The 25,227-nt window shown below is 39.5% G+C and overlaps 1 protein-coding gene across 1 annotated transcript in view; it reads right to left on the reverse strand.

Annotated features, from left to right (window-relative positions):
• Nucleotides 1–24,530, reverse strand: part of loxhd1b (lipoxygenase homology PLAT domains 1b) — a 78,423-nt gene extending 53,893 nt beyond the window's left edge. The window contains exons 1-14 of the mRNA XM_061928287.1: nucleotides 23,843–24,530; nucleotides 18,834–18,948; nucleotides 18,531–18,611; nucleotides 18,282–18,466; nucleotides 18,112–18,210; nucleotides 15,675–15,823; nucleotides 10,885–11,008; nucleotides 8,143–8,252; nucleotides 7,876–8,016; nucleotides 7,662–7,797; nucleotides 4,906–5,066; nucleotides 4,736–4,822; nucleotides 912–1,047; nucleotides 681–835 (exon numbers count right to left, since the gene is read on the reverse strand). Coding sequence (XP_061784271.1) covers nucleotides 681–835; nucleotides 912–1,047; nucleotides 4,736–4,822; nucleotides 4,906–5,066; nucleotides 7,662–7,797; nucleotides 7,876–8,016; nucleotides 8,143–8,252; nucleotides 10,885–11,008; nucleotides 15,675–15,823; nucleotides 18,112–18,210; nucleotides 18,282–18,466; nucleotides 18,531–18,611; nucleotides 18,834–18,948; nucleotides 23,843–24,530 — 2,367 coding nt within the window. The remainder of the gene's footprint in view (nucleotides 1–680; nucleotides 836–911; nucleotides 1,048–4,735; nucleotides 4,823–4,905; nucleotides 5,067–7,661; nucleotides 7,798–7,875; nucleotides 8,017–8,142; nucleotides 8,253–10,884; nucleotides 11,009–15,674; nucleotides 15,824–18,111; nucleotides 18,211–18,281; nucleotides 18,467–18,530; nucleotides 18,612–18,833; nucleotides 18,949–23,842) is intronic.
• Nucleotides 24,531–25,227: the final 697 nt, after the last annotated feature.

Raw genomic sequence — 25,227 nt, forward strand, 5'->3', positions numbered from 1 at the left:
AGTGGTGGTAGTATTATGCTCTGGGCCTGTTATGCTGCCAATGGAACTGGTGCTTTAAATGGGACAATGAAAAAGGAGGATTACCTCCAAATTCTTCAGGACAAGCTAAAATCATCAGCCCGGAGGTTGGGTCTTGGGCGCAGTTGGGTGTTCCAACAGGACAATGACCCCAAACACACGTCAAAAGTGGTAAAGGAATGGCTAAATCAGGCTAGAATTAAGGTTTTAGAATGGCCTTCCCAAAGTCCTGACTTAAACTTGTGGACAATGCTGAAGAAACAAGGCCATGTCAGAAAACCAACACATTTAGCTGAACTGTACCAATTTTGTCAAGAGGAGTGGTCAAAAAGTCAACCAGAAGCTTGCCAGAAGCTTGTGGATGGCTACCAAAAGCACCTCATTGCAGTGAAACTTGCCAAGGGACATGTAACCAAATATTAACATTGCTGTATGTATACTTTTGACTCAGCATATTTGGTAACATTTTCAGTAGACCCATAATAAATTCATAAAAGAACCAAACTTCATGAATGTTTTATGTGACCAACAAGTATGTGCTCCAATCACTCTATCACAAAAAAATAAAAGTTGTAGAAATGATTGGAAACTCAAGACAGCCATGACATTATGTTCTTTACAAGTGTATGTAAACTTTTGACCGCGACAGTACATCCACTTACGTTTCCCTTCTCAAACTTGTTGATGTTGTTTTTGCAGTGGACAAGCTGCCGGTCTCCAGTGTCTCCGTGGTCACCCATGAGATTGAGAAAAACAGATGCGTCCGTGCCGCTGCCGCCGAGCATCCCGGTGCAAACGGTCACTCTGTACTTAATCACTGCACGACACAACAACATCATTCAGTCCGTTGTCGCGTGATACGTAACCACAAACTCAAGATACTGTATACATACAAGGCAGGGGTTCGGCAATGAATTCCCCTGTTGCAGGAAGCTCTCTCACCACCTCGTTATCATCTTCGTTTGTGTCCAGCCAACGCTCGCAAGGAAATTTGTATTTCTCCTTGGTTAATGTTTTTATCAGAGTTGCCTAATTTGAGAAGGTACAACACAATGGACTGTGGTATGAGCTCAATTGATGTTTAGTTTGTATTGCCATATTGCGGTGACGTGCGGTGAGGTTCAAAACAGGTGAGACACTTTGGAGGGTTTTTAAAAAAATTTAATTTCATAATCTTTCATTAATATACATAATATATAATGGCCTTGTGGTTAGAGTGACCGCCCTGAGATCGGTAGGTCGTGAGTTCAAACCCCGGCAGAGTCATACCAAAGACTATAAAAACGGGACCCATTACCCCCCTGCTTGGCACTCAGCATCAATTGTTGGAATTGGGGGTTAAATCACCAAAATTATTCCCGAGCGCAGCCACCGCTGCTGCTCACTGCTCCCCTCACCTCCCAGGGGGTGGAACAAGGGGATGGGTCAAATCCAGAGGGTAATTTCACCACACCTAGTGTGTGTTTGACAATCAGTGGTAGTTTAACTTTTAACTTACCTTTAATATGAATATGGGTGTCTCATTAAAAGGGTAATGAGAAAATAGGAGAATAATTCACTTTCATAAAAATTTTATCAATTAGTCTTAGTCACATTTATTTATCCATCCATGTGTTTTCTACCGCTTGTCCCTCTCGGGGTTGCGGGTGTTGCTGGAGCCTATCTCAGCTGCATTCAGGCGGAAAGCGGGGTACACCCCGGACAAGTCGCCACCTCATCGCAGGGCCAACACAGATAGACAGACAACATTCACACTCACATTCACACACTAGGGCCAATTTAGTGTTGCCAATCAACCTATACCCAGGTGCATGTCTTTGGAGGTGGGAGGAAGCCGGAGTACCCGGAGGGAACCCACGCAGTCACGGGGAGAACATGCAAACTCCACACAGAAAGACCCCGAGCTCGGGGATCGAACCCAGGACCTTAGTATTGTGAGACACACGCACTAACCTCTGGTGCAACGTGCTGCCCACATTTAATTACTTTCATAAAATTAAAAAACATATTCGGTTTTACCTTTTTATTGTAAGTGAAGTACAAAAGTTTGTACATGCATTGGTCTTCTTCAAGGAGAAACTCTTATACATGTACAGTACTTTGATTATAAAAGTCTAATTACCTTCCGTTTAGTCCAGGGGTGTCAAACTCATTTTAGATCGGGGGCCACATGGAGAAAAATCTACTCCCAAGTGGGCCGGACTGGTAAAATCATGACACGATAACTTTAAAATAAAGACAACTTCAGATTGTTTTCTTTGATTAAAAATAGAACACGCACATTCTGAAAATGTACAAATCATAACGTTGTTGTGTTTTTTACAATTACATGTTGCGGTTAATAGTATTCTATCTTTATTTGTCGTTATTTATACTTTATGAATAAATTATGTGACAATTTGGTGACATTGCTGTTCGTTTTCAATCTGTCAACATAAAAAAATTATCTCAAAATCAAATTACAGGATGATATTTATGTAGTTTGCTCATTTTCCTCAACTGGTGCACTAAGATCATGTGTTTTTTTGTTTTTTACATATGTAGCATCATCTACAAAGAATTGCTATTGCGACATCTAGTGGACATATCTAGAACATCAGTTTCTTCCATTCAACATTTCGGCTCATTGTTATTCTTAGCACCCATGGTTTAGTCTAAAAGTCCAGTTTGGAGACTTTTGTGCTTGCACATAGTCCTCCGTCTTGATGGTCTCATTCATTCATTCAGCAGTACTTTCAGATATCTTTATGTGTTTTTTGTGTTAATAAAGTTGTTTTAAAACAAAATCCACTGTTGAAAAAAGATGCTATTAGAAACAACCGCTTGCTAGCTCACATATACGCCACCCAAGTTCATATTGTGTGTGTACAGCGCTTCTCAGCATGATTTTTAGTTTTTTACAATCCAATCAGCAAGAGTAATGATGTCGCACATAAATTAAAGACATTACTCTAGCTGTAGATTTTACAGTAAAGAAAGCCTTTGTCTAAAATAGGTTTATGAAATGTTATATCGGCAACTTTGCTTACGCACTAAATGAGAAAACGAATGTTGGCTCGTCTGCATTTTATGCTAGCAGATAAGAACGTCTATATCTGCAGCCTTATATCAGCTTCCAGCACTCAATGTAATCGAGAAACGATCAACTTTAGAGATTTGTACTGACGAATATGTTAAAAACAATTGTACTGATACAGAAAATACATTTATAACACAGTTAAATGAACAAATATTAATATTAACGTAAATAATTATTATTTGTTTTTTTAATCTTTTATTAAAACAAGTACTGATCAGTACATATTGTACTGATACCCAGACAACTTACATATTAACTAGCAGTGGAAGAATGAAAACTACCGTATTTTCCGCACTATAAGGCGCACCTAAAAACCACAAATTTTCTCAAAAGCTAACAGTGCGCCTTATAACCCGGTGCGCTTTATTACGATTCATTTTCATAAAGTTTCGATCTCGCAACTTCGGTAAACAGCCGCCATCTTTTTTCCCGGTAGAACAGGAAGCGCTTCTTCTTCTACGCAAGCAACCGCCAAGGTAAGCACCCGCCCCCATAGAACAGGAAGCGCTTCTTCTTCTACTGTAAGCTACCGCCCGCCCCCGGAAGAAGAAGAAAAAACGCGCGGATATCACCGTACGTTTCATTTCCTGTTTACATCTGTAAAGACCACAAAATGGCTCCTACTAAGCGATCCGGTTCATAAAAAGACGCAATCTCTCCATCCGCACACGGATTACTACCGTATTTCACAGCAACTGATATTCCTGTGAACCGCACTGTGGAACGGGAGCACGTACGGTGAATATTCGCACCACAGGGAATGAGAAGTCATCCTTCACTGTGGTTCTAGCTTGCCATGCTAACTTCCACCCATGGTGATATTCAAAAGGAAGACCTTGCCAAAAGAGACCTTTCCAGCCGGCGTCATCATAAAAGCTAACTCGAAGGGATGGATGGATGAAGAAAAGATGAGCGAGTGGTTAAGGGAAGTTTACGTGAAGAGGCCGGGTGGCTTTTTTCACACAGCTCCGAAGGCGAACACACCTTCACTAAGACGGGCAGACAGCCTCGGACGACATACGCCAACATTTGCCAGTGGATCGTAAATGCCTGGGCAGATATTTCGGTCACAACTGTGGTCCGAGCTTTCCGGAAGGCAGGATTCACAGAACAACAGCGACACTGACTCCCGATGACTTCGACGAGACGGAACCGGCCATTTTGGATACCACGCTTGCGCAACTTTTCAATTCGGACACCGAAGACGAAGAATTCGAAGGATTTACGAATGAAGAATAACTTCAGAAGGTGAGCGCTATGTTTATTTTGTGTGTTGTGACATTAACGTTCGAGCAACATTATGTTACTATTGCTCTACACCATTTTGAATTTTACTATGTTTGTGATTGCACATTTGCGTACATTTTGGGACAGAGTTGTTAGAACGCTGGTTTTCAATATATTATTAAAGTTTGACTGAACTATCTGACTGTTTTTTTGACATTCACTTTAGCGCAGCGTTTTTTTGACATTCACTTTAGCGCAGCGTAGGCGCGGCTTATAGTCCGGGGCGGCTTATTGGTGGACAAAATTATGAAATATGTAATTCATAGAAGGTGCGGCTAATAATCCGGTGCGCCTTATAGTGCGGAAAATACGGTATATAATAATATGTATTTTGGGGAAAGTCTTAGTCACCTTACTCAGATGCCACCCTGCAAAAGGATTTCTTTTCTCATGCCAGATTCGGAGTTTGGTCAAAATTCCTAAATCTGGAAGTTCAACCTGTAGCACAGAAGCAGAAACTGTGACAGTGTCATAGAAACATGTAATCCATTGGTAAAATAGGCGTAGAATGAAGTACTTACTATAAACCTGTCCACTTGTCCTCGCTCAAAATTGTCTGTTTTGTTGTCTAGTTTGATCTCGTCGGACTTGCCCTTCTCTCCGTACACCTGGAAATAGATTTCTGCGTCGCTTCCAGCATTGGGAAGGTCCGATGTCCAGATCCACAAGGACCAGGGATGCTCTGGAGTAAAATCACTCTGATGAATATTGATTACTTGAATTGAGTGATTGAAACTTTTATTAGTAGATTGCGCAGTACAGTACATATTCCGTACAATTGACCACTAAATGGTAACACCCGAATACGTTTTTCAACTTGTTTAAGTCTGGGTCCACGTAAATCAATTCATGGAATAAGTCTCCTTGAGTGTACCAATATACCAATATTTTTGTATCGGTACCAAAATTATTTCGATACTTTTCTAAATAAAGGGGACCACAAAAAATTGCATTATTGGCTTTATTTTAACAAAATATCTTACGATACATTAAACATATGTTTCTTATTGCCAGTTTGCCCTTAAATAAAATAGTGAACATGCAAGACAACTTGCCTTTTATTAGTAAGTAAGCAAACAAAGGCTCCTAATTTGGCTGCTGACATATGCAGTAACATATTGTGTCATTTATCATTCTATTATTTTGTCAACATTATTAAGTACAAGTGGTAGAAAATGAATTATTAATCTACTTGTTCATTTACTGTTAAAGGCCTACTGAAACCCACTACTACAGACCACGCATTCTGATAGTTTATATATCAATGATGAAATCTTAACATTGCAACACATGCCAATACGGCCGGGTTAGCTCACTAAAGTGCTATTTTAAATTTCGCGCGGAATATCCTGCTGAAAACGTCTCGGTATGATGACGTCAGCGCGTGACGTCACGGATTGTAGAGGACATTTTGGGACAGCATGGTGGCCAGCTATTAAGTCGTCTGTTTTCATCGCAAAATTCCACAGTATTCTGGACATCTGTGTTGGTGAATCTTTTGCAATTTGTTCAATGAACAATGGAGACAGCAAAGAAGAAAGCTGTAGGTGGGAAGCAGTGTATTGCGGCCGACTGCAGCAACACAAACACAGCCGGTGTTTCATTGTTTACATTCCCGGAAGATGACAGTCAAGCTTTACCATTGGCCTGTGGAGAACTGGGACAACAGAGACTCTTACCAGGAGGACTTTGAGTTGGATGCGCAGACGCGGTACCGTGAGTACGCATGCAGCTGCGGCTTCCAAACATTTGATCGCTTGCCCGTACGTGCGTGCCGCTATGTGCATGTCACGTACGTAACTTTGGGGAAATATATGTGCTGTATGAACTTTGGGGAGGTGAACGGTACTTTGGGCTGTGGGATTGAGTGTGTTGTGCAGGTGTTTGAGTTGTATTGGCGGGTTATATGGACGGGAAGGGGGAGGTGATTTTTATGCAAGATTAATTTGTGGCATATTAAATATAAGCCTGGTTGTGTTGTGGCTGATAGAGTATATATATGTCTTGTGTTTATTTACTGTTTAAGTCATTCCCAGCTGAATATCAGGTCCCACCTGCCTCTCACAGCATCTTCCCTATCTCGATCGCTCGCACTGCCCTCTAGTCCTTCACTCTCACTTTCCTCATCCACAAATCTTTCATCCTCGCTCAAATTAATGGGGGAATCGTCGCTTTCTCGGGCCGAATCGCTCTCGCTGCTGGTGGCCATGATTGTAAACAATGTGCAGATGTGAGGAGCTCCACAACCTGTGACGTCACGCTACTTGTCTGCTACTTCCGGTACAGGCAAGGCTTTTTTATCAGCGACCAAAAGTTGCGAACTTTATCGTCGATGTTCTCTAATAAATCTTTTCAGAAAAAATATGGCAATATCGCGAAATGATCAAGTATGACACATAGAATGGACCTGCTATCCCCGTTTAAATAAGAAAATCGCATTTCAGTAGCCCTTTAATATCTGCTTACTTTCTCTTTTAACATGTTCTATCTACACGTCTGTTAATAATCACTTCTTCTTCTGATGTTCTTCTTAGTTTTGGATGATACATACAATTTTGGTAGCAATCAGATAGCAAGTCATTACAGGATCATACACTGGTCATATTCAAAGTCCTCATGTGTCCAGGGACATATTTCCGGAGTTTATAATCATAATATATGAAAAAAAACAAAAAACGAAAATAGATGTTGTGATGCCAAAAAATATCGACGTAATCATCGTAGTATCGACTAGATACGCTCCTGTACTTGGTATCATTACAGTGGATGTTAGGTGTAGATCCACCAATGACGTTTGTTTACATTTTGACGCCGGTGAGCTACGGTGTGTAGCGAAGCATGTTTAGCTATTCCTCGTCCTGCAGGGATGATACTTGGAAGAAACTTACTTTATTTGTCGCCATGGAGATGGATTAGTGATTTAGAAGAGGCTAAAACACTGCAGACTGGGGCTGGACTTTAGCTGCTAGCTAGCCATGTCTTAAAGCACCTCTTCCGGTGGGCGTTTCAGTGTTATAACTTCACCTTTATCTTTAATTTTTAAGCCAAAATGCGTCAATTCTCCCTTTTCTGTCTACACACTGTGTCTGTTTGTAAGTACTCCGGGATTGTGCGCTGCCAAACATGCTCCTTTTCAGAGACGGTATACTACTGAAAATAATCCATTAGTATCGCAGAACTATACTAATACTGGTATACCGTACAACCTTAGTCTCCTTATATCAGATTAGAAGCACTAGGGTTGATCATTATCAGCAATTCCAGGGAGTTAACATACTTTTTTGCCTTCTCTGCCGGAGAGAAACCATCTCGTAGAGTTCTCGCTCTATCAGCCCGTCTCCTTCCTTCTCGTCCAGCCATTTAGAGCACGGGAAGGTCTGTTCGATCCCGGTAAATGGACAATACACCACCACCTGCAAAGAAGGCCTGGGTAAAACTAGATCACGTGAGCAGATAGTGTTGTTGTTTCTTATTGGTGTGTGTGTGCAGACCTTCTCACAGTACCACCCAGCACTGACCCCGCTGTTGTCATGCCCGATGGTCACCCTGCTGAGGGGGCTGAGAAGTGCGGCAATCTCGATATTGAAGATGTCCGTCAGGCCACGCTCAAATTTTCCTCCTTCAAGAAACACCTGGATCAAATACGCAGAGGAGAATAATTTTTTCACGTGTCTTTTTTTTTTTTTTTTTACACAAAATGTAGATGATAAACAATAACAATAACGACGATGTTATGTTACACAGTATTTCTCACTTACCTTGCCACTGTTCTTTGAGCCTTTGGTGCCGTGCATCACAATGCGGATTTTGGAGTTGGTCCCGGCTCCTCGGATGTTTCCGGTTACAATCTGGAAGTTGTACACGATACCTGACAGGAATAGTTACTTGTGAGCTGGCCTGAGGGGCACGATGGTTCACAGGCTCAACTGCGACAAGGTGATTTAATTACTGGCTAAAGAATCAACAAGACTCTGCCAAGTAGAAAGTAGTGTTGTCCCGATACCAATATTTTGGTACCGGTACCGGTACCAAAATGTATTTCGGTACTTTTCTAAATAAAGGCGATCACAGAAAATGTCATTATTGGCTTTATTTGAACAACAAATCTTCGGGTACATTAAACATAGGTTTCTTATTGCAAGTTTGTCCTTAAATTTACTTAAGATCAGCCGATCAGCTGCTGTTGACGGTCCCTGACACAAGGCTGAAGCTTAGAGGTGACAGAGCTTTCGCCGTTGCTGCTCCCAAGCTCTGGAACGACCTACCCCTGAGTGTTAGACAAGCCTCCTCTCTTCCTGTTTTTAAATCTCTCTTAAAAACATACTTTTATTCCATGGCTTTTAACACTGAGTGATATCCATCCTGCAATGGCGCCCCATAATACACCTGCTGTGATCCTGTTCTTATGTTTTTATGTTTTTATTAATTCTATTTTAATTATTTATTTTTTATCATGTTCTGTTTGTGTTGTGTTGTGTTTGCTCGGTACTCGTTTTATCTTTTAACCTGCTCATTGTACAGCACTTTGGCTACCCCTGTGGTAAATTTTAAATGTGCTTTATAAATAAAGTTGATTTGATTTGATTTGATTTAAATGAAATAATCAATATACAAGGCAACTTGTCTTTTATTAGTAAGAAAACAAACAAAGGCTCCTAATTTAGCTGCTGACATGTGCAGTAACATATTGTGTCATTATCATTATATTATTTTGTCAAATTAAGGACAAGTGGTAGAAAATGAATTATTAATTTACTTGTTCATTTACTGTTAATATCTGCTTATTTTCTGTTTCAACATGTTCTATCTACACTTCCGATAAAATGTAATAATCACTTATTCTTCTGTTGTTTGATACTTGACATTAGTTTTGGATGATACCACAAATTTGGGTATAAAACCGATACCAAGTTGTTACAGCATCATCCATTGGTCATATTCAAAGTCCTCATGTGTCCAGGGACATATTTCCTGAGTTTATAAACATAATATGAATTAAAAAAAAACCGAAAGAAGATTTTGTGATGCTAAAAAATATCGATGTAATCATAGTAGCATCGACTATATACGCTCTTGTACTTGGTATAATTACAGTGGATGTTAGGTGTAGATCCACCAATGGTGTTTGTTTATATTGTAGCGTCCCGGAAGAGATGGTGCTGCAGGGAATTCTTTGGAATTTGTTCTGTAGTGTTTATGTTGTGTTGCGATGCAAATATTCTCTCAAAATGTGTTTGTCATTGTTGTTTAGTGTGGCTTCACTATATGGCACAAGTACCGTATGCTTTCATTCACATGCGATTAGTGCGTTCAATGTTAAGTTGATCGTGTTAATGGTCAATGACTGAACATTATGAAATCTTGTCTTGAAATTGTCCAACTATAGACACATTTTAATACATCCATTATCACAGTGGTTCTTAACATGGGTTCGATAGGGTTCGGTGAGTCGGCCTCAGGGGTTCGGCAGAGCCTCCACCACGGAGGTCAAGACACACCCGACTCATCGTGTAAACAAAAACTTCTCCCTGTCGGCGTATTATGGATACTCCCAAACAATGTTCCCTCTAATTTTCCATATGTTGAGCAAACGCAAAAACTCCTTGAGCATTCAGTGGAGCACATGTGAGCGACGTCATACGTGCACATGCACTGTAGCACACCTGTCCCAAACCTGACTAAATAACAAGTTCAATGTTTTATTATTGTAATCAAATGACAGCAGTCATTTCCATGAGATTATTTTCTAATATAAGTGTTTTGGCCCACTTACAATGACTATAACATATTGTTTTTCATGAGTTGTGTACTAGTATTATATGACTGGGTGGGGGGTCCTGCTTTGGAAATAATGTGTACCCCTTTCAGATATCGCATTTAGTTCCCACTAAAACATTCACATGTTGCACAATGAGATGTAAACATGGGATCATGTGTACCTTCCTGTAACTTCCCATTTGTAAAATATGTCTTTATTAGTATTTCTTTATATAACAACATCATTTTATGATTACGGTTCGGGTTCGGTGAATGCGCATATGAAACTGGTGGGGTTTGGAACCTCCAACAAGGTTAAGAACCACTGCATTATCATGACTCCAGTGTGCTGAGGTGTGTAGTGAAGTGAAGCATGTATAGCAATCACTCGACCTACATGGTTGATACTTGATTTGTCTCCATGGAGACAAGGATTAGTGATTTAGAAGCAGTTAAAACACTGCTGACTGCGGACAAACATTAGCCGCTGGCTAGCTAGCCATGTCTTAAAACCGACGCTAGCTAGCCATGTCTTAAAGCCGACGTGACGACGATGGGTGGGGGACCGGTACTTCCGGTACTTTTTAGAGGCGGTATGGTACCGAATATGATTCATACCGGTGTACCGTACAACCCAATAGAAAGTAAACCTTTTTGGTGAACTAAAACAAAACAACAACAAAACTGAGTACATAGGAATTTCATCACATTCACAGATGTAATTTGTATAAATTATTTCTTACCTGTCGGTTGGCTCCCTCCCACCAAAATGTCTCTCTGTATCTTGCCATCGTCCTCATCAATGGCAAACCACCGATTGATTGGAAATTCATACACTACTTTGTTTCCCAGATCGTCCACAGTCACCTTGACACAATAAAAACAAAATGAGAGAACGCTTCTATGGCACAACTCCGCCAGGCAGCATTATCCTGCTTGGTACAACCCTGGCAATGAAGCAGAAGCTCAGAAAATCCTAAATGGCTATTTGGCTTTCGCATTAAATTTTAGGATGCTGTTCAATATGTCAGTCCTTTTTGCATAACTTGCAGTTCCCTGACAATAAGCTTGATAAACATGTTTGAGCCTATACATTTGAGCAAATATATACTCTGTTGAAGCCTGCCGATGCTCTGTGGTTGGTGGTCACTCCTGTTTGAAGCCTGCCTACAGTTTGCAGTTGGTGTCGTTTTTGGTCTCCATCCATCCATCCATTTTCTACCGCTTGTCCCTTTCGGGGTCGCGGGGGGTGCTGGAGCCTATCTCAGCTGCAATCGGGCGGAAGCCGGGGTACAACCTGGACAAGTCGCCACCTCATCACTGGGCCAACACAGATAGACAGACAACATTCACACTCACATTCATCCACAAGGGCCAATTTTGTGTTGCCCATCAACCTATCCCCAGGTGCATGTCTTTGGAGGAGGGAGGAAGTCGGAGTACCCGGAGGGAACCCACGCAGTCAGGGGAGAACATGCAAACTTCACACAGAAAGATCCCGAGCCCAGGATCGAACCCAGGACCTTTGTATTGTGAGGCACATGCACTAACCCCTGTTCCACCGTGCTGCGTTTTTGGTCTCATGATGTCAAAATGTGAAGGCATAATGCATGATGAAGGCGGCTGTTTAAATACTTACTTATACTTAAAGTCTAATTGAAGCAGGACATGTATTAGGTGATTCATTGGTCGCACAGCTAATGACAGCCCTAATAATTGAATTGGCCTGCTCCTAGTCAGAGATCAGCAAGTTGTGCAAAAAGTACTAAAATGTTAAACAGTTTGACCTGTATAGGTTTGAGTGCATTTTAGGTTCATCCTTAAAGAAGAATATCTCTAACTTTTTGAGAGTAGTACACATGTTCTTCACTTATTTACAATGCTAAAAGCACTTAAGGTGAGTCATTGCTGTATAGCATTGCAATCGTCTTCAAATATACGTCGATGAGTCTGATGTAAACTAATCCCTTAATGAGTAAGGGTTTCCCTTTACAAGTTGGCTAGGATGACATCATTTGCGAACCAATTGTGTGCACGCATGCGTGTGCATGAATGCTGTAGCTGGAATGAGCTCATCTCACCGTACAGTATAAGTGACTCAGATGAGAGAGCTCAGGAAACACGAGAATCACATATATTACTGTAAGTACCTCTAAAAGTAGACGGAAGTGCATTAGGAAAACTCTTAAACACTTTTTTGGGGGATAAGTTGATTGACTTAATGAGTGTTTACAGGATCATTTTAATCCACTGAATTGTGTGTGAATATATATATATATATATATATATATATATATATATATATATATATATATATATATATATATATATATATATGTATATATATATACATATATACATATATATATATATGTATGTATGTATATATAATTATAATTATATATACACATACATACATATACATATAATGTATATACATATATACACATATATATACTGTATATACATACAGTACATACACATACATACATATACATACAAACCCCGTTTCCATATGAGTTGGGAAATTGTGTTAGATGTAAATATAAACGGAATACAATGATTTGCAAATCATTTTCAACCCATATTCAGTTGAATATGCTACAAAGACAACATATTTGATGTTCAAACTGATATTTTTTTTTTTTTGCAAATAATCATTAACTTTAGAATTTGATGCCAGCAACACGTGACAAAGAAGTTGGGAAAGGTGGCAATAAATACTGATAAAGTTAAGGAATGCTCATCAAACACTTATTTGGAACATCCCACTGGTGTGCAGGCTAATTGGGAACAGGTGGGTGCCATGATTGGGTATAAAAACAGCTTCCCAAAAAATGCTCAGTCTTTCACAAGAAAGGATGGGGCGAGGTACACCCCTTTGTCCACAACTGCGTGAGCAAATAGTCCAACAGTTTAAGAACAACGTTTCTCAAAGTGCAATTGCAAGAAATTTAGGGATTTCAACATCTACGGTCCATGATATCATCAAAAGGTTCAGAGAATCTGGAGAAATCACTCCACGTAAGCGGCATGGCCGGAAACCAACATTGAAGGACCGTGACCTTCGATCCCTCAGAAAGCACTGTATCAAAAACCGACATCAATCTCTAAAGGATATCACCACATGGGCTCAGGAACACTTCAGAAAACCGCTGTCACTAAATACAGTTTGTCGCTACATCTGTAAGTGCAAGTTAAAGCTCTACTATGCAAAGCGAAAGCCATTTATCAACAACATCCAGAAACGCTGCCGGCTTCTCTGGGCCCGAGATCATCTAAGATGGACTCATGCAAAGTGTAAAAGTGTTCTGTGGTCTGACGAGTTCACATTTCAAATTGTTTTTGGAAATATTCGACATCGTGTCATCCGGACCAAAGGGGAAGCGAACCATCCAGACTGTTATCGACGCAAAGTTCAAAAGCCAGCATCTGTGATGGTATGGGGGTGCATTAGTGCCCAAGGCATGGGTAACTTACACACCTGTGAAGGCACCATTAATGCTAAAAGGTACATACTGGTTTTGGAACAACATATGCTGCCATCTAAGCGCCGTCTTTTATGGACGCCCCTGCTTATTTCAGCAAGACAATGCCAAGCCACATTCAGCACGTGTTCCAACAGCGTGACTTCGTAAAAAAAGAGTGCAGTCCAGACCTGTCTCCCATCGAAAATGTGTGGCACATTATGAAGCGTAAAATACGACAGCGGAGACCCCGGACTGTTGAACGACTGAAGCTCTACATAAAACAAGAATGGGAAAGAATTCCACTTTCAAAGCTTCAACAATTAGTTTCCTCAGTTCCCAATCATTTATTGAGTGTTGTTAAAAGAAAAGGTTTATGTAACACAGTGGTGAACATGCCCTTTCCCAACTACTTTGGCACGTGTTGCAGCCATGAAATTCTAAGTTAATTATTATTTGCAAAAAAAAAAAAAGTTTATGAGTTTGAACATCAAATATGTTGTCTTTGTAATGCATTCAATTGAATATGAGTTGAAAAGGATTTGCAAATCATTGTATTCCGTTTATATTTACATCTAACATAATTTTCCAACTCATATGGAAACAGGGTTTGTACAGACATACATCTACATTTATACATACATATATGCAATATATGTATACACATATACAATACATGTATACACACACACACACATATATATATATATATATATATATATATATATATATATATATATATATATATGTATATATATATATATATATATATATTCATATATATATATATATATATATATATGAATATATATATATATATATATATACATATATTCATATATATATTCATATATATATATATATATATATATATATATATATATATATATATATATATATATATATACATATATATATATATACAAATATATATACATATATATATATACATATATATATATATATATATATGAATATATATATTTGAATATATATATATATATATATATGAATATATATATATGAATATATATATATATATATATGAATATATATATATATATATATATATATATATATATATATATATATATATATATATATATATATATATATATATATATATATATATATATATATATTCATATATAAAAATGGGTGGGTTGTACTTGTATAGCGCTTTTCTACCTTCAAGGTACTCAAAGCGCTTTGACACTACTTCCACATTTACCCATTCACACACACATTCACACACTGATGGAGGGAGCTGCCATGCAAGGCGCTAACCAGCACCCATCAGGAGCAAGGGTGAAGTGTCTTGCTCAGGACACAACGGACATGACGAGGTTGGTACTAGGTGGGGATTGAACCAGGGACCCTCGGGTCGCGCACGGCCACTCTTCCACTGCGCCACGCCGTCCCTATATATATATATATATATCTCCATCCATCCATTTTTTCTCGCCTGTCCTTCTCAGGGTTGCGGGGGGTGCTAGAGCCAATCTCAGCTGCATTCAGGTAGAAGGCGGAGTACACCCTGGTCAAGTCGCCACCTCATCACAGGGCCAACACAGATAGACAACATTCACACTCACATTCACACACTAGGGGCAATTTAGTGTTGCCAATCAACCTATCCCCAGGTGCATGTCTTTGGAGGTGGGAGGAAGCCAGAGTACCCGGAGGGAACCCATGCAGTCACGGGGAGAACATGCAAACTCCACACAGAAAGGCCCCGTGCGGGGCTCAGACCCAGGACCTCTGTATTGTGAGGCACACGCACTAACCCCTGTTCCATCGTGCTGCCATATACTGTGTGTGAATATATATATATATATATATATATATATATATATATATATATATATATATATATATATATGTCTTAATAAGGTTATCCAAAAAATAGTGCTCGATACCGTAGTAGAGCGCAATATATGTATGTGTGGGAAAAAAATCACAAGACTACTTCATCTCTACAGGCCTGTTTCATGAGGGGTTCCCTCAATCATCAGGAGATTTTATATATATATATATATATATGTATATATATATGTAAAAGCTACCTTGTCAACAAACCATCCTGCGGAGGAGCCTTTGTTGTTATGGCCGATAGTGATCTTCCTGACTTTGCCGAGGTTTGGGGCTTCAATGGTGAATTTGTCCTCTGTGCCTTTTTCAAAGTTATTTTTGTCTGTGTTCAGTAGCCTCTCACCTGAAAGAAAATGAAAAATTGTGATAGCCATAGAAACCGAAATTGAACCTACTGTAATTCATTATATAGAGGGGATGGGTGACAAATAGAGATAATGGCTTTTTTGCCAATATCCGATATTGTCCAACTCTTAATTACCGATTCCGACATCAACCAATACCGATATATACAGTCGTGGAATTAACACATTATTAGGCCTAATTTTGTTGTGATGCTCCGCTGGATGCATTAAACAATGTAACAAGTTTTTCCACAATACATCAACTCAAGTTATGGAAAAAAATGCCAACATGTCACTGCCATATTTATTATTGAAGTCATAAAGTGCATTATTTTTTTTAACATGCCTCAAAACAGCAGCTTGGAATATGGGACATGCTCTCCCTGAGAGAGCATGAGGAAGTTGAGGTGGGCGGGGTTGGGGGGCGAGGCGGGGTTGAGGTGGGGGAGGGGATGGGAGGGGGTAGCGCGGGGGTGTATATTGTAGCGTCCCGGAAGAGTTAGTGCTGCAAGGGGTTCTGGGTATGTGTTCTGTTGTGTTTATGTTGTGTTACGGTGCGGATGTTCTCCCGAAATGTGTTTGTCATTCTTGTTTGGTGTGGGTTCACAGTGTGGCACATATTTGTAACAGTGTTAAAGTTGTTTATACTGCCACCCTCAGTGTGACCTGTATCACTGTTGACCAAGTATGCTTGTATTCACTTGTGTGTGTGAAAAGCCGTAGATATTATGTGATTGGGCCGGCACGCAAAGGCAGTGCCTTTAAGGCAGGGGTGCTCATTACGTCGATCGCGATCTACCGGTCGATCTCGGAGGGTGTGTCAGTCGATCACCAGCCAGGCATTAAAAAAATAGTCCTAAAAATGAGCGATCATAAATCTTCACTATGACGTCACTTTCGTCACTTGATTGACATTCACGGCACCCGAGGGTCTTCTGAGATGACGCTGGCTGCTGCCAGCTCATTAAAATTACCGACTGGAAGGCGAGAAACACTTTATTTCAACAGACTCTGGCGCCGTACCTGTCGTCAAAACTCCAAAGACCGACTGCACAGTTGCACAATAAAAGCTCTGCTTCATCCTGCCTGCGCTACCAAAATAAGAGTCTCAGAAAGCTGGCGTGCACAAGCTAGCAAGCTACGGAGTTTGCCGCCAATGTATTTCTTGTAAAGTGTATACAAAGGAGTACGGAAGCTGAACAAATAAGATGCCAAAATCAACCACTTTCATGTGGTATTGGACAGAAAGGAGGACTTTTTTTCTCCTCCATTCGAAAATGCGGACGTTATCACTACTGTCTGATTCCAATCAATGCAAGTCATCACAATCAGGTAATACACCAACTTATATTCTTGTCTTCATGAAAGAAAGGAATCTATATGTGTTAAACATGCTTGTATTATCTTTAACCACCTTTAACGTGTTAACAATATTAACTATATGTGTTAAACATGCTTGTTTTATCTTTAACCACCTTTAAGTTGTTAACAATATTAACTATTTGTGTTAAACATGCTTGTATTATTTTTAACCACCTTTAACTTGTTAACAATATTAACTATATGTGTTAAACATGCTTGCATTATCTTTAAACACCTTTAACTTGTTAACAATATTAACTATATGTATTAAACATACTTGTATTATCATTAAACACCTTTAATGTATTAACAATATTAACTATATGTGTTAAACATGCTTGCATTATCATTAAACACCTTTAACTTGTTAACAAAAACATATATTTCATAAATAAGTAAATATAAATTATATATATGAATGAGGTAGATCCCCACGACTTGATCAATTGAAAAGTAGCTCGCCTGCAGAAAAAGTGTGAGCACCCCTGCTTTAAGGTTTATAGGCGCTCTGTACTTCTCCCTACGTCCATGTACACAGCGGCGTTTTAAAAAGTCATACATTTCTCTTTTTGAAACAGATACCAATAAAACCGATACCGATAATTTCCAATATTACATTTTAAAGCATTTATCGGCCGATAATATCGGCAGTCCGATTTTATCGGACATCCCTAGTGACAGACTTAATATTTGTATACAGTACGAAGGACATTCATTAGGCCCCATTTGTCGTGGTTTACCTGACACATGAAACGTCACAAATTGGTAATAATAAAATAACTGAAAATTGGTAGCATTGAGTACTGGTATCAACTATACTGTATCGATTCTACTGTGAAAGTTAAACCTCCTTCATTGACCAAAACAACAATTAGATATCCATCCAATACAAAAAAAAAAAAAAATTCACTAAGTTATTTCTTACCTGTATCACCAAACTCTCCAAATATATTGATAAAGACGTCCGCATCTGTTCCGCTACCTTTTATATCAGCAGTGAAGACACTGACCATATACTTATTGTCTGTAAAAGAAATCATGTTAGTTCTTCATTTTAATGAGTAAAGTACTGGTACTGTTGTGAGTGTTTCATACATTTGGGCATGTCCATGGCATCCAAGGTGCCCAGCAGGTCTCTGACAAAAAGGTTGTCCGCTTCCACTTTACTGAGCCAGTTGTTACAAGCAAAGTAATACCTCAGGTGAGGCCTGATTACGTCAGTCACTACCACCCGGTCCAAGAACCAGCTGGGGTTCAGGCCTGTGTTGTCATGCTCAATCCTGGAGTGACACAAGATATTCCTAATGTCATTCTCGAAAAAATACACGTCCCGTCTTCACTTACCGAATCTTCTTTAAAGGTCCCACATTGTGGGTTCTTATTCTGAACACATCAGTTTTGGCCCTCTCAAATGCAGTGCGGCTCCTGGGATAGATGAGAAGGTTAGCATACGACAACGGAAAAAAACATGCTACGCAGACTGCAAAAACCTATACGTACCTTTTCTCTGTGCTGTAAGTGGGGAATGACAGATACAGGTTAGTTTCAGTGGAAAATATTCAATACCTGAGTCAGAATTGGTCATAGTAAAAGTGAAATATGTATCCTTATTAGGCATCATTCAGTGGATACAGGACAGGAACTCACTTGCTTGCCAAATGGACTTTGGGAGTGATACCAAATTCTCCAAAGAGTGTGACAAACACATTTGCATCGGTGCCCGCTCCTCTCTCATCCCCAGTGATGGTCACTACCTCATACACTGACAAGTTGAACAGATCAAATGTGTATATTTCAAGATACATTTCACCTCTGATAATACACGTATTGAACTAAAATGTACAGTCGTGGTCAAAAGTTTACATACACTTGTGAAGGACATAATGTCATGGATGTCTTGAGTTTCCAATAATTTGTACAACTCTTGTTTTTTTGTGATAGAGTGATTGGAGCACACTCAATTTTTGTTTCATCTGACATCACATGGACAAAGATAAGACCTTCTGGAGGAAAATTCTGTGGTCAAATGAAACAAAAATCTAGCTATTTGGCCACAATACCCAGCAATATGTTTGGAGGAGAAAAGGTGAGTCCTTTAATCCCAGTAACACCACACCTACTGTCAAGCATGGTGGTGGTAGTATTATGCTCTGGGCTTGTTTTGCTGCCAATGGAACTGGTGCTTTACAGAGAGTAATTGGGAAAATGAAAAAGGAGGATTACCTCCAAATTCTTCAGGACAACCTAAAATCATCAGCCCGGAAGTTGGGTCTTGGGTGCAGTTGGGTGTTCCAACAGGACAATGACCCCAAACAGATGTCAAAAGTGGTAAAGGAATGGCTAAATCAGGCTGGAATTAAGGTTTTAGAATGGCCTTCCCAAAGTCCTGACTTATACGTGTGGACAATGCTGAAGAAACAAGTCCATGTCAAAAAAACCAACAAATTTAGCTGAACTGCACTCATTTTGTCAAGAAAAGTGGTCAAAAATTCAACCAGAAGCTTGCCAGAAGCTTGTGGATGGCTACCAAAAGCGCCTTCTTGCAGTGAAACTTACCAAGGGACATGTAACCAAATATTAACATTGCTGTATGTATACTTTTGACCCAGCAGATTTGCTCACATTTTCAGTAGACCCATAATAAATTCATAAAAGAACCAAACTTCATGAATGTTTTTTGTGACCAACAAGTATGTGCTCCAATCACTCTATCACAAAAAAAACAAGAGTTGTAGAAATGATTGGAAAGTCAAGACAGCAATGACATTATGTCCTTCACAAAACTTTTGACCACGATGATCACCATGGTAAAGGTGACTCATATGACAAACAGGACTGAAAGTAACACAGTGACTTTTTAGCATTGGTTTATTAAATACATAAAATATATATTTTTCATATCAAGTTGACACTAATCACAATGTTGTGATTAAAACATACCAAAAAAAAAAAAAAAAAAAAAAACACTTCAGAAATAAACAAAAATGTTGTTAACAAGACCATCAAGATTTCAACACTTAGTTGCATCATTCAGATCTTTTGCAGGCCACAGAAAAAGTGTGGATCATGTGACTGGTGGAATATTCAAATTTTTTCAGAGGGGGTAATGTGTTAGGGCAACAGGACTGAGGGAAAACTCTGGGACAAAATGTAAAATTTAAGTAAATGATTTAAATTTTATCATTAAGAAAATAACCCCAAAGATTAAGGTTAATTTCAGAAAAGGGGACAGGCCACAATTGCTTATTGTCCTGTGTTCAAACTACAGCAGTTAGAAATAATCTTTTAAATTGTATTTATTATTATTATTCATTTATGCAATCAGATCAATGTGCAGGACAATAAACATTTTTTAATCTTAGTTAAATTTCGTCACACATTTCCTGGGACGATTAGGTTAAAGCAGGGGTCACCAACCTTTTTGAAACCAAGAGCTACTTCTTGGGTACTGATTAATGCGAAGGGCTACCAGTTTGATACACACTTAAATAAATTGCCAGAAATAGACAATTTGCTCAATTTACCTTTAACTCTATGTTATCATTAATAATTAATGCTATTTATCTTTGTGGAAACACTGATCATCTTAATGATTTCTCACAATAAATATATACAGAAACAGATAAATATCAATATGCAACACTTTATTTGTATATTTTCTCTAAGTGCACATTTTTCAAATTGAACATTTTCAAATGATCACTTCTAAGACAGTCTTGTGAAATCACAATATCCCATTTTAACTAGCTAGCCACGAACATTTTTTAACAAATCATGAATTACTTTGCACCATGTTTGTACAGATAATAACTCATGTAAAATACAAATTTACAACATTTTTAAATAAATCATGTCACACTTTGAACTGGACACCAAATCTGTTATCTGTTTCTTTGTCAGTTAGTGAAGACCAAGTCTTTAAAATATTTTCTTGGATTTTCAAATTCTATTTGAGTTTTGTCTCTCTTAGAATTAAAAATGTCGAGCAAAGCGAGACCAGCTTGCTAGTAAATAAATACAATTTAAAAAATAGAGGCGGCTCACTGGTAAGTGCTGCTATTTGATCTATTTTTAGAACAGGCCAGCGGGCTACTCATCTGGTCCTTACGGGCTACCTGGTGCCCGCGGGCACCGCATTGGTGACCCCTGGGTTAAAGTATCTCTTGATGACTGAAAATGATTTTTTTGGTGTGAAAGTGTCAAACTGTTCCCATTTGCTCCAATTTTGCTGAAGCCGTTTTCCCCGCCACTCAGTCAAATCATATTGTTGATGTAGATCAGGGGCGGGGAACCTTTTTGGCTGAGAGACCCATGAAAGCCAAATATTTTAAAATGTATTACCGTGAGAGCCATATAATATTTTTTAACACTAAATACAACTATGCATTTTTAAGTAAGACCAACAGTTTTAGAGTATAATAAGTATATATATATTTTTAATAACATTGTTATTCTGAAGCTAACCAATAATAAATAAAATACTTCTTACCATTAATGCGACTTCTTGAACAGGTGCGGTAGAAAACGGATGGATGGATTAAAATGCATAAGAATGTTTTATATTTTGAACGTTATTTTTAACACTGTGATTGCCAGTGAATTATTCATCACTTATCGTGTTAAGCAATGTCAGCTAAGATTTATCTGAGAGCCAGATGCAGTCATTGAAAGAGCCACGAGTTCCCTATCCCTGATGTAGATGTTCTTATGATTTCAATGATTCAGAGTTTTACTTTTTATCTGAGTTCTTGGAGTGAGTATCCTGTATTAAAAACTGGTTGTCCTCAAATTTCCTCCAGATAAAATCAAACAAAACGGAAACTGATAATTGCCCCCGATAAAAAGATCCCCCTGATCAAGAACTCCCTTGGTGCTCTGGGTGAATCTGTTAAAAGCAGCCTCAGAAACCTTGGGGTTGTGTTGGCTCAGTCCATGTCTTTGGAGGGTCACTGTCGTCAACTGACCAAAAGCTGTTTTTATCATCTCTGAAATATTTCTTAAGTGAGAAATTTGTGGTCAAATTGGATCTGGAAATGATCATTCACGCGTTCGTTTCGTCTCGGATTGACTATTGCAATTCTCTTTTCACTCTCTTCAACAAGTCAACGCTAAAGAGACTTTAGACTGTACAAAATGCGGCTGCCAGACTTTTGACCGGTGCACCCAGAACAGCCCATATCACCCCCGTTTTATCCAGTCTTCATTGGCTTCCAGATGAATTCCGCATTGAGGTCAAGATTTTAGTCCTGACATTCCGTGCGTTGCATGGTGGGGCCCCTCGGTACAACACTGACTTACTATGCCCCTACTCCTCAGGGCGCAGTCTCCGGTCTTCAGGCCAGGGTCTTCTAAAGATCCCGAAAACTCGTTTTAAAACCCGAGGAGACCTGGCATTCCAGGCTATGGCTCCCAGACTCTGGCACAATTTGCACCAGTCCCTCCGTGATCTTGACTGTGTTGAAACTTTTAAGAAACATTTGAAAACTTCTGTTTTTAGTAAAGCTTTTAGTCAATGCACCTTTTAACTATCATTTTTAATCCACTTTGTATCCTTTTTATGATGTTGCCTCTGTTGTTTTAAATTGAATTGTTGTTTTACTTCACTTATGTTTTGTACAGCGCTTTGTGATTTTATCTGTGAAAAGCGCTTTATAAATAAAATTTACTTACTTACTACTTACTCATATCTGCTGTACAGATTTACTTTACAAAAGAGAAGTGTGGAATATTTCTTTGTTGTCTTATTTGTATTTGACTATTAAATACATGTATTTAGTGGTTGCCGCAGAAGACAGAGGAGGAAATTGCGGGGATAAGAGGGGGTTAAGACAGAGAGAAAAAGACAACACCAACAAACAACAACAACAACAGAACTACATCACAACTTTTGATACATACAAATATAATACCAAACATTATAAAGAAAATCCATGCAACTACTAAATGGCACCCCTTCTCATCGTTGTTGTTAATCAATTTATCCTAGCACTGGGTTACTGGGTCATAAATAGTTGTCTACCAGCAGTCCAATTATTCTCTGCATTTGACCCATCACCCTTGATCACCCCCTGGGAGGTGAGGGGAGCAGTGGGCAGCAGCGGTGGCTGCGCCCGGGAATCATTTTGGTGATTTAACCCCCAATTCCAACCCTTGATGCTGAGTGCCAAGCAGGGAGGTAATGAGTCCCATTTTTAAAGTCTTTGGTATGACTCGGCCGGGATTTGAACTCCCAACTTACCGATCTCAGGACGGACACTCTAACCACTAGGCCACTGAGTAGGTTCCTCCTATGAAAGCATATTTTACTTATATTTCACAGAACTGACATAACAGCTGATTGGCTAGTGTAAGCTTGGAGCTCTGCGTCGCATGTGATGTATACAAAACTTGTTGGAAAGTACAAAAAGTTCCCCACATTGCTGAATAACCTTACTGTCATGTTTCTTTTACAGATCTAATATTACCACCAAAAATGTGGAACATTTACCGGACCAGTGCCAAGAAAAAGCCTGCATTTTTTACGCATTTGTCCGCGTTAACAGCACAGACTTGGTGGGAAAAAGGTGGTCAAATGTCAGCTGTGTAAAAGGGTCTACAGATTCCTTTGAACTAATTTGCAATGAAATATTTTTTACAAAGTTTTTACCCGAACATACCTTTCATTTTGTGGTACTCATCTTCATAGTTCTCCACCAACTCCTCCTGGTAATTTCGAAGCTCACTCTCGTAGATTTCCACATAATTCTCCACCTTCTTCTTTTTGCCCTTCGTCTTCTTGCTGTCTTCATCGCTGTTGCCCTTCTCTGACGCTCTCTTCTTCTTGTCTTTCTTCTTCTTTTTCCCGTCCTCCTCATCCCCTGCTACCTCGACCTCTTTTTTCTCTGAGTCCTTCTTGGATTTTTTGTCTTCATCTTGGGATTTTTTACCCTTGGGGCCCATCTTGTCTTTTTCCAAAGGCCGACTTGTTGCTTTTTTAGTGGTGGCGATCACATCCGGAAGATTCCTCTCTCTTTTCTTACTGCTTGAGTCGCTGTTGTTGTCGTCATTGTCTGTGTTCTGGGAGACGTCGCTGAGGTCATCCCTGCTTACTTCTTTGTTTTTTTTCCTCTTATCCTTTTCTTTAACTCGTCTTTTCTTGTTGCTGCTGCTCACATTGCTACTATTTGTGTTAGAGCTGTAGCCTTCTTCATCCCTGTCCTTCTTCTTCCTCCGTCCTCCGGCATACTCACTCACCTTCAAACTTTTCTTCTTGGGCTTCTGTTGCTGACCCTCAGAGTCCTCGTCATCCACATCTTTGGTTTCCTTCTGCACACTCTGACTTTTTTTTGTTTTTTTAACAGGCATCTTTAATTTATGTGCTACCCTGAAACCGATTCCAGTGTGCTTCACTGAAACTTGATTAAAGTGACCTGTGACTGGACAGGAGTGACCTACAGGTCTGCCTCCAGCTTTCTAGGCCTGCGTTGTAGACACGGGGAAGCCCTTTCTCACTATAACAACACATGCTCTGAGCTCATTAAACATATACCTGTCACCTGACCAGGGAAGGGGGAAAAACATGGGAAGGAGCACCCACCTCCAAAAGGTATGGCAGCTCCTTTAGTCACACGCTATTGTGACATCAATTACTTGTTTGTCACCTTTTGTTTGGGCGGTAAGACCATTTAGGTGTTCAGTGTTTGCAGCAGTTAATTATTTTTTCCTTTGTGTCTTGTGAGTTTTTGTTATCGCCCCTTTTCTTTGTTACAGACCTAACCACTCCCTGAGTCAGGCCACATTACCAGGGGTTGCTGCAAGTGTGCTTCATTAGCAGGCCTATTTAATCACACCTGTACGGGCAGGCGGTATAGCTCGGTTGGTAGAGTGGCCATGCCAGCAACTTGAGGCTTCCGGGTTCGATTCCCGCTTCTGCTAACCTAGTCACTGCCGTTGTGTCCTTGGGCAAGACACTTTACCCACCTGCTCCCAGTGCCACCCACACTGCTTTAAATGTAACTTAGATATTGGGTTTCACTATGTAAAGCGCTTTGAGTCACTAGAG

This window comes from Nerophis lumbriciformis, linkage group LG33 (assembly GCF_033978685.3).
Source record: "Nerophis lumbriciformis linkage group LG33, RoL_Nlum_v2.1, whole genome shotgun sequence".
In the NCBI taxonomy this organism is placed as follows: Eukaryota; Metazoa; Chordata; class Actinopteri; order Syngnathiformes; family Syngnathidae; genus Nerophis; species Nerophis lumbriciformis.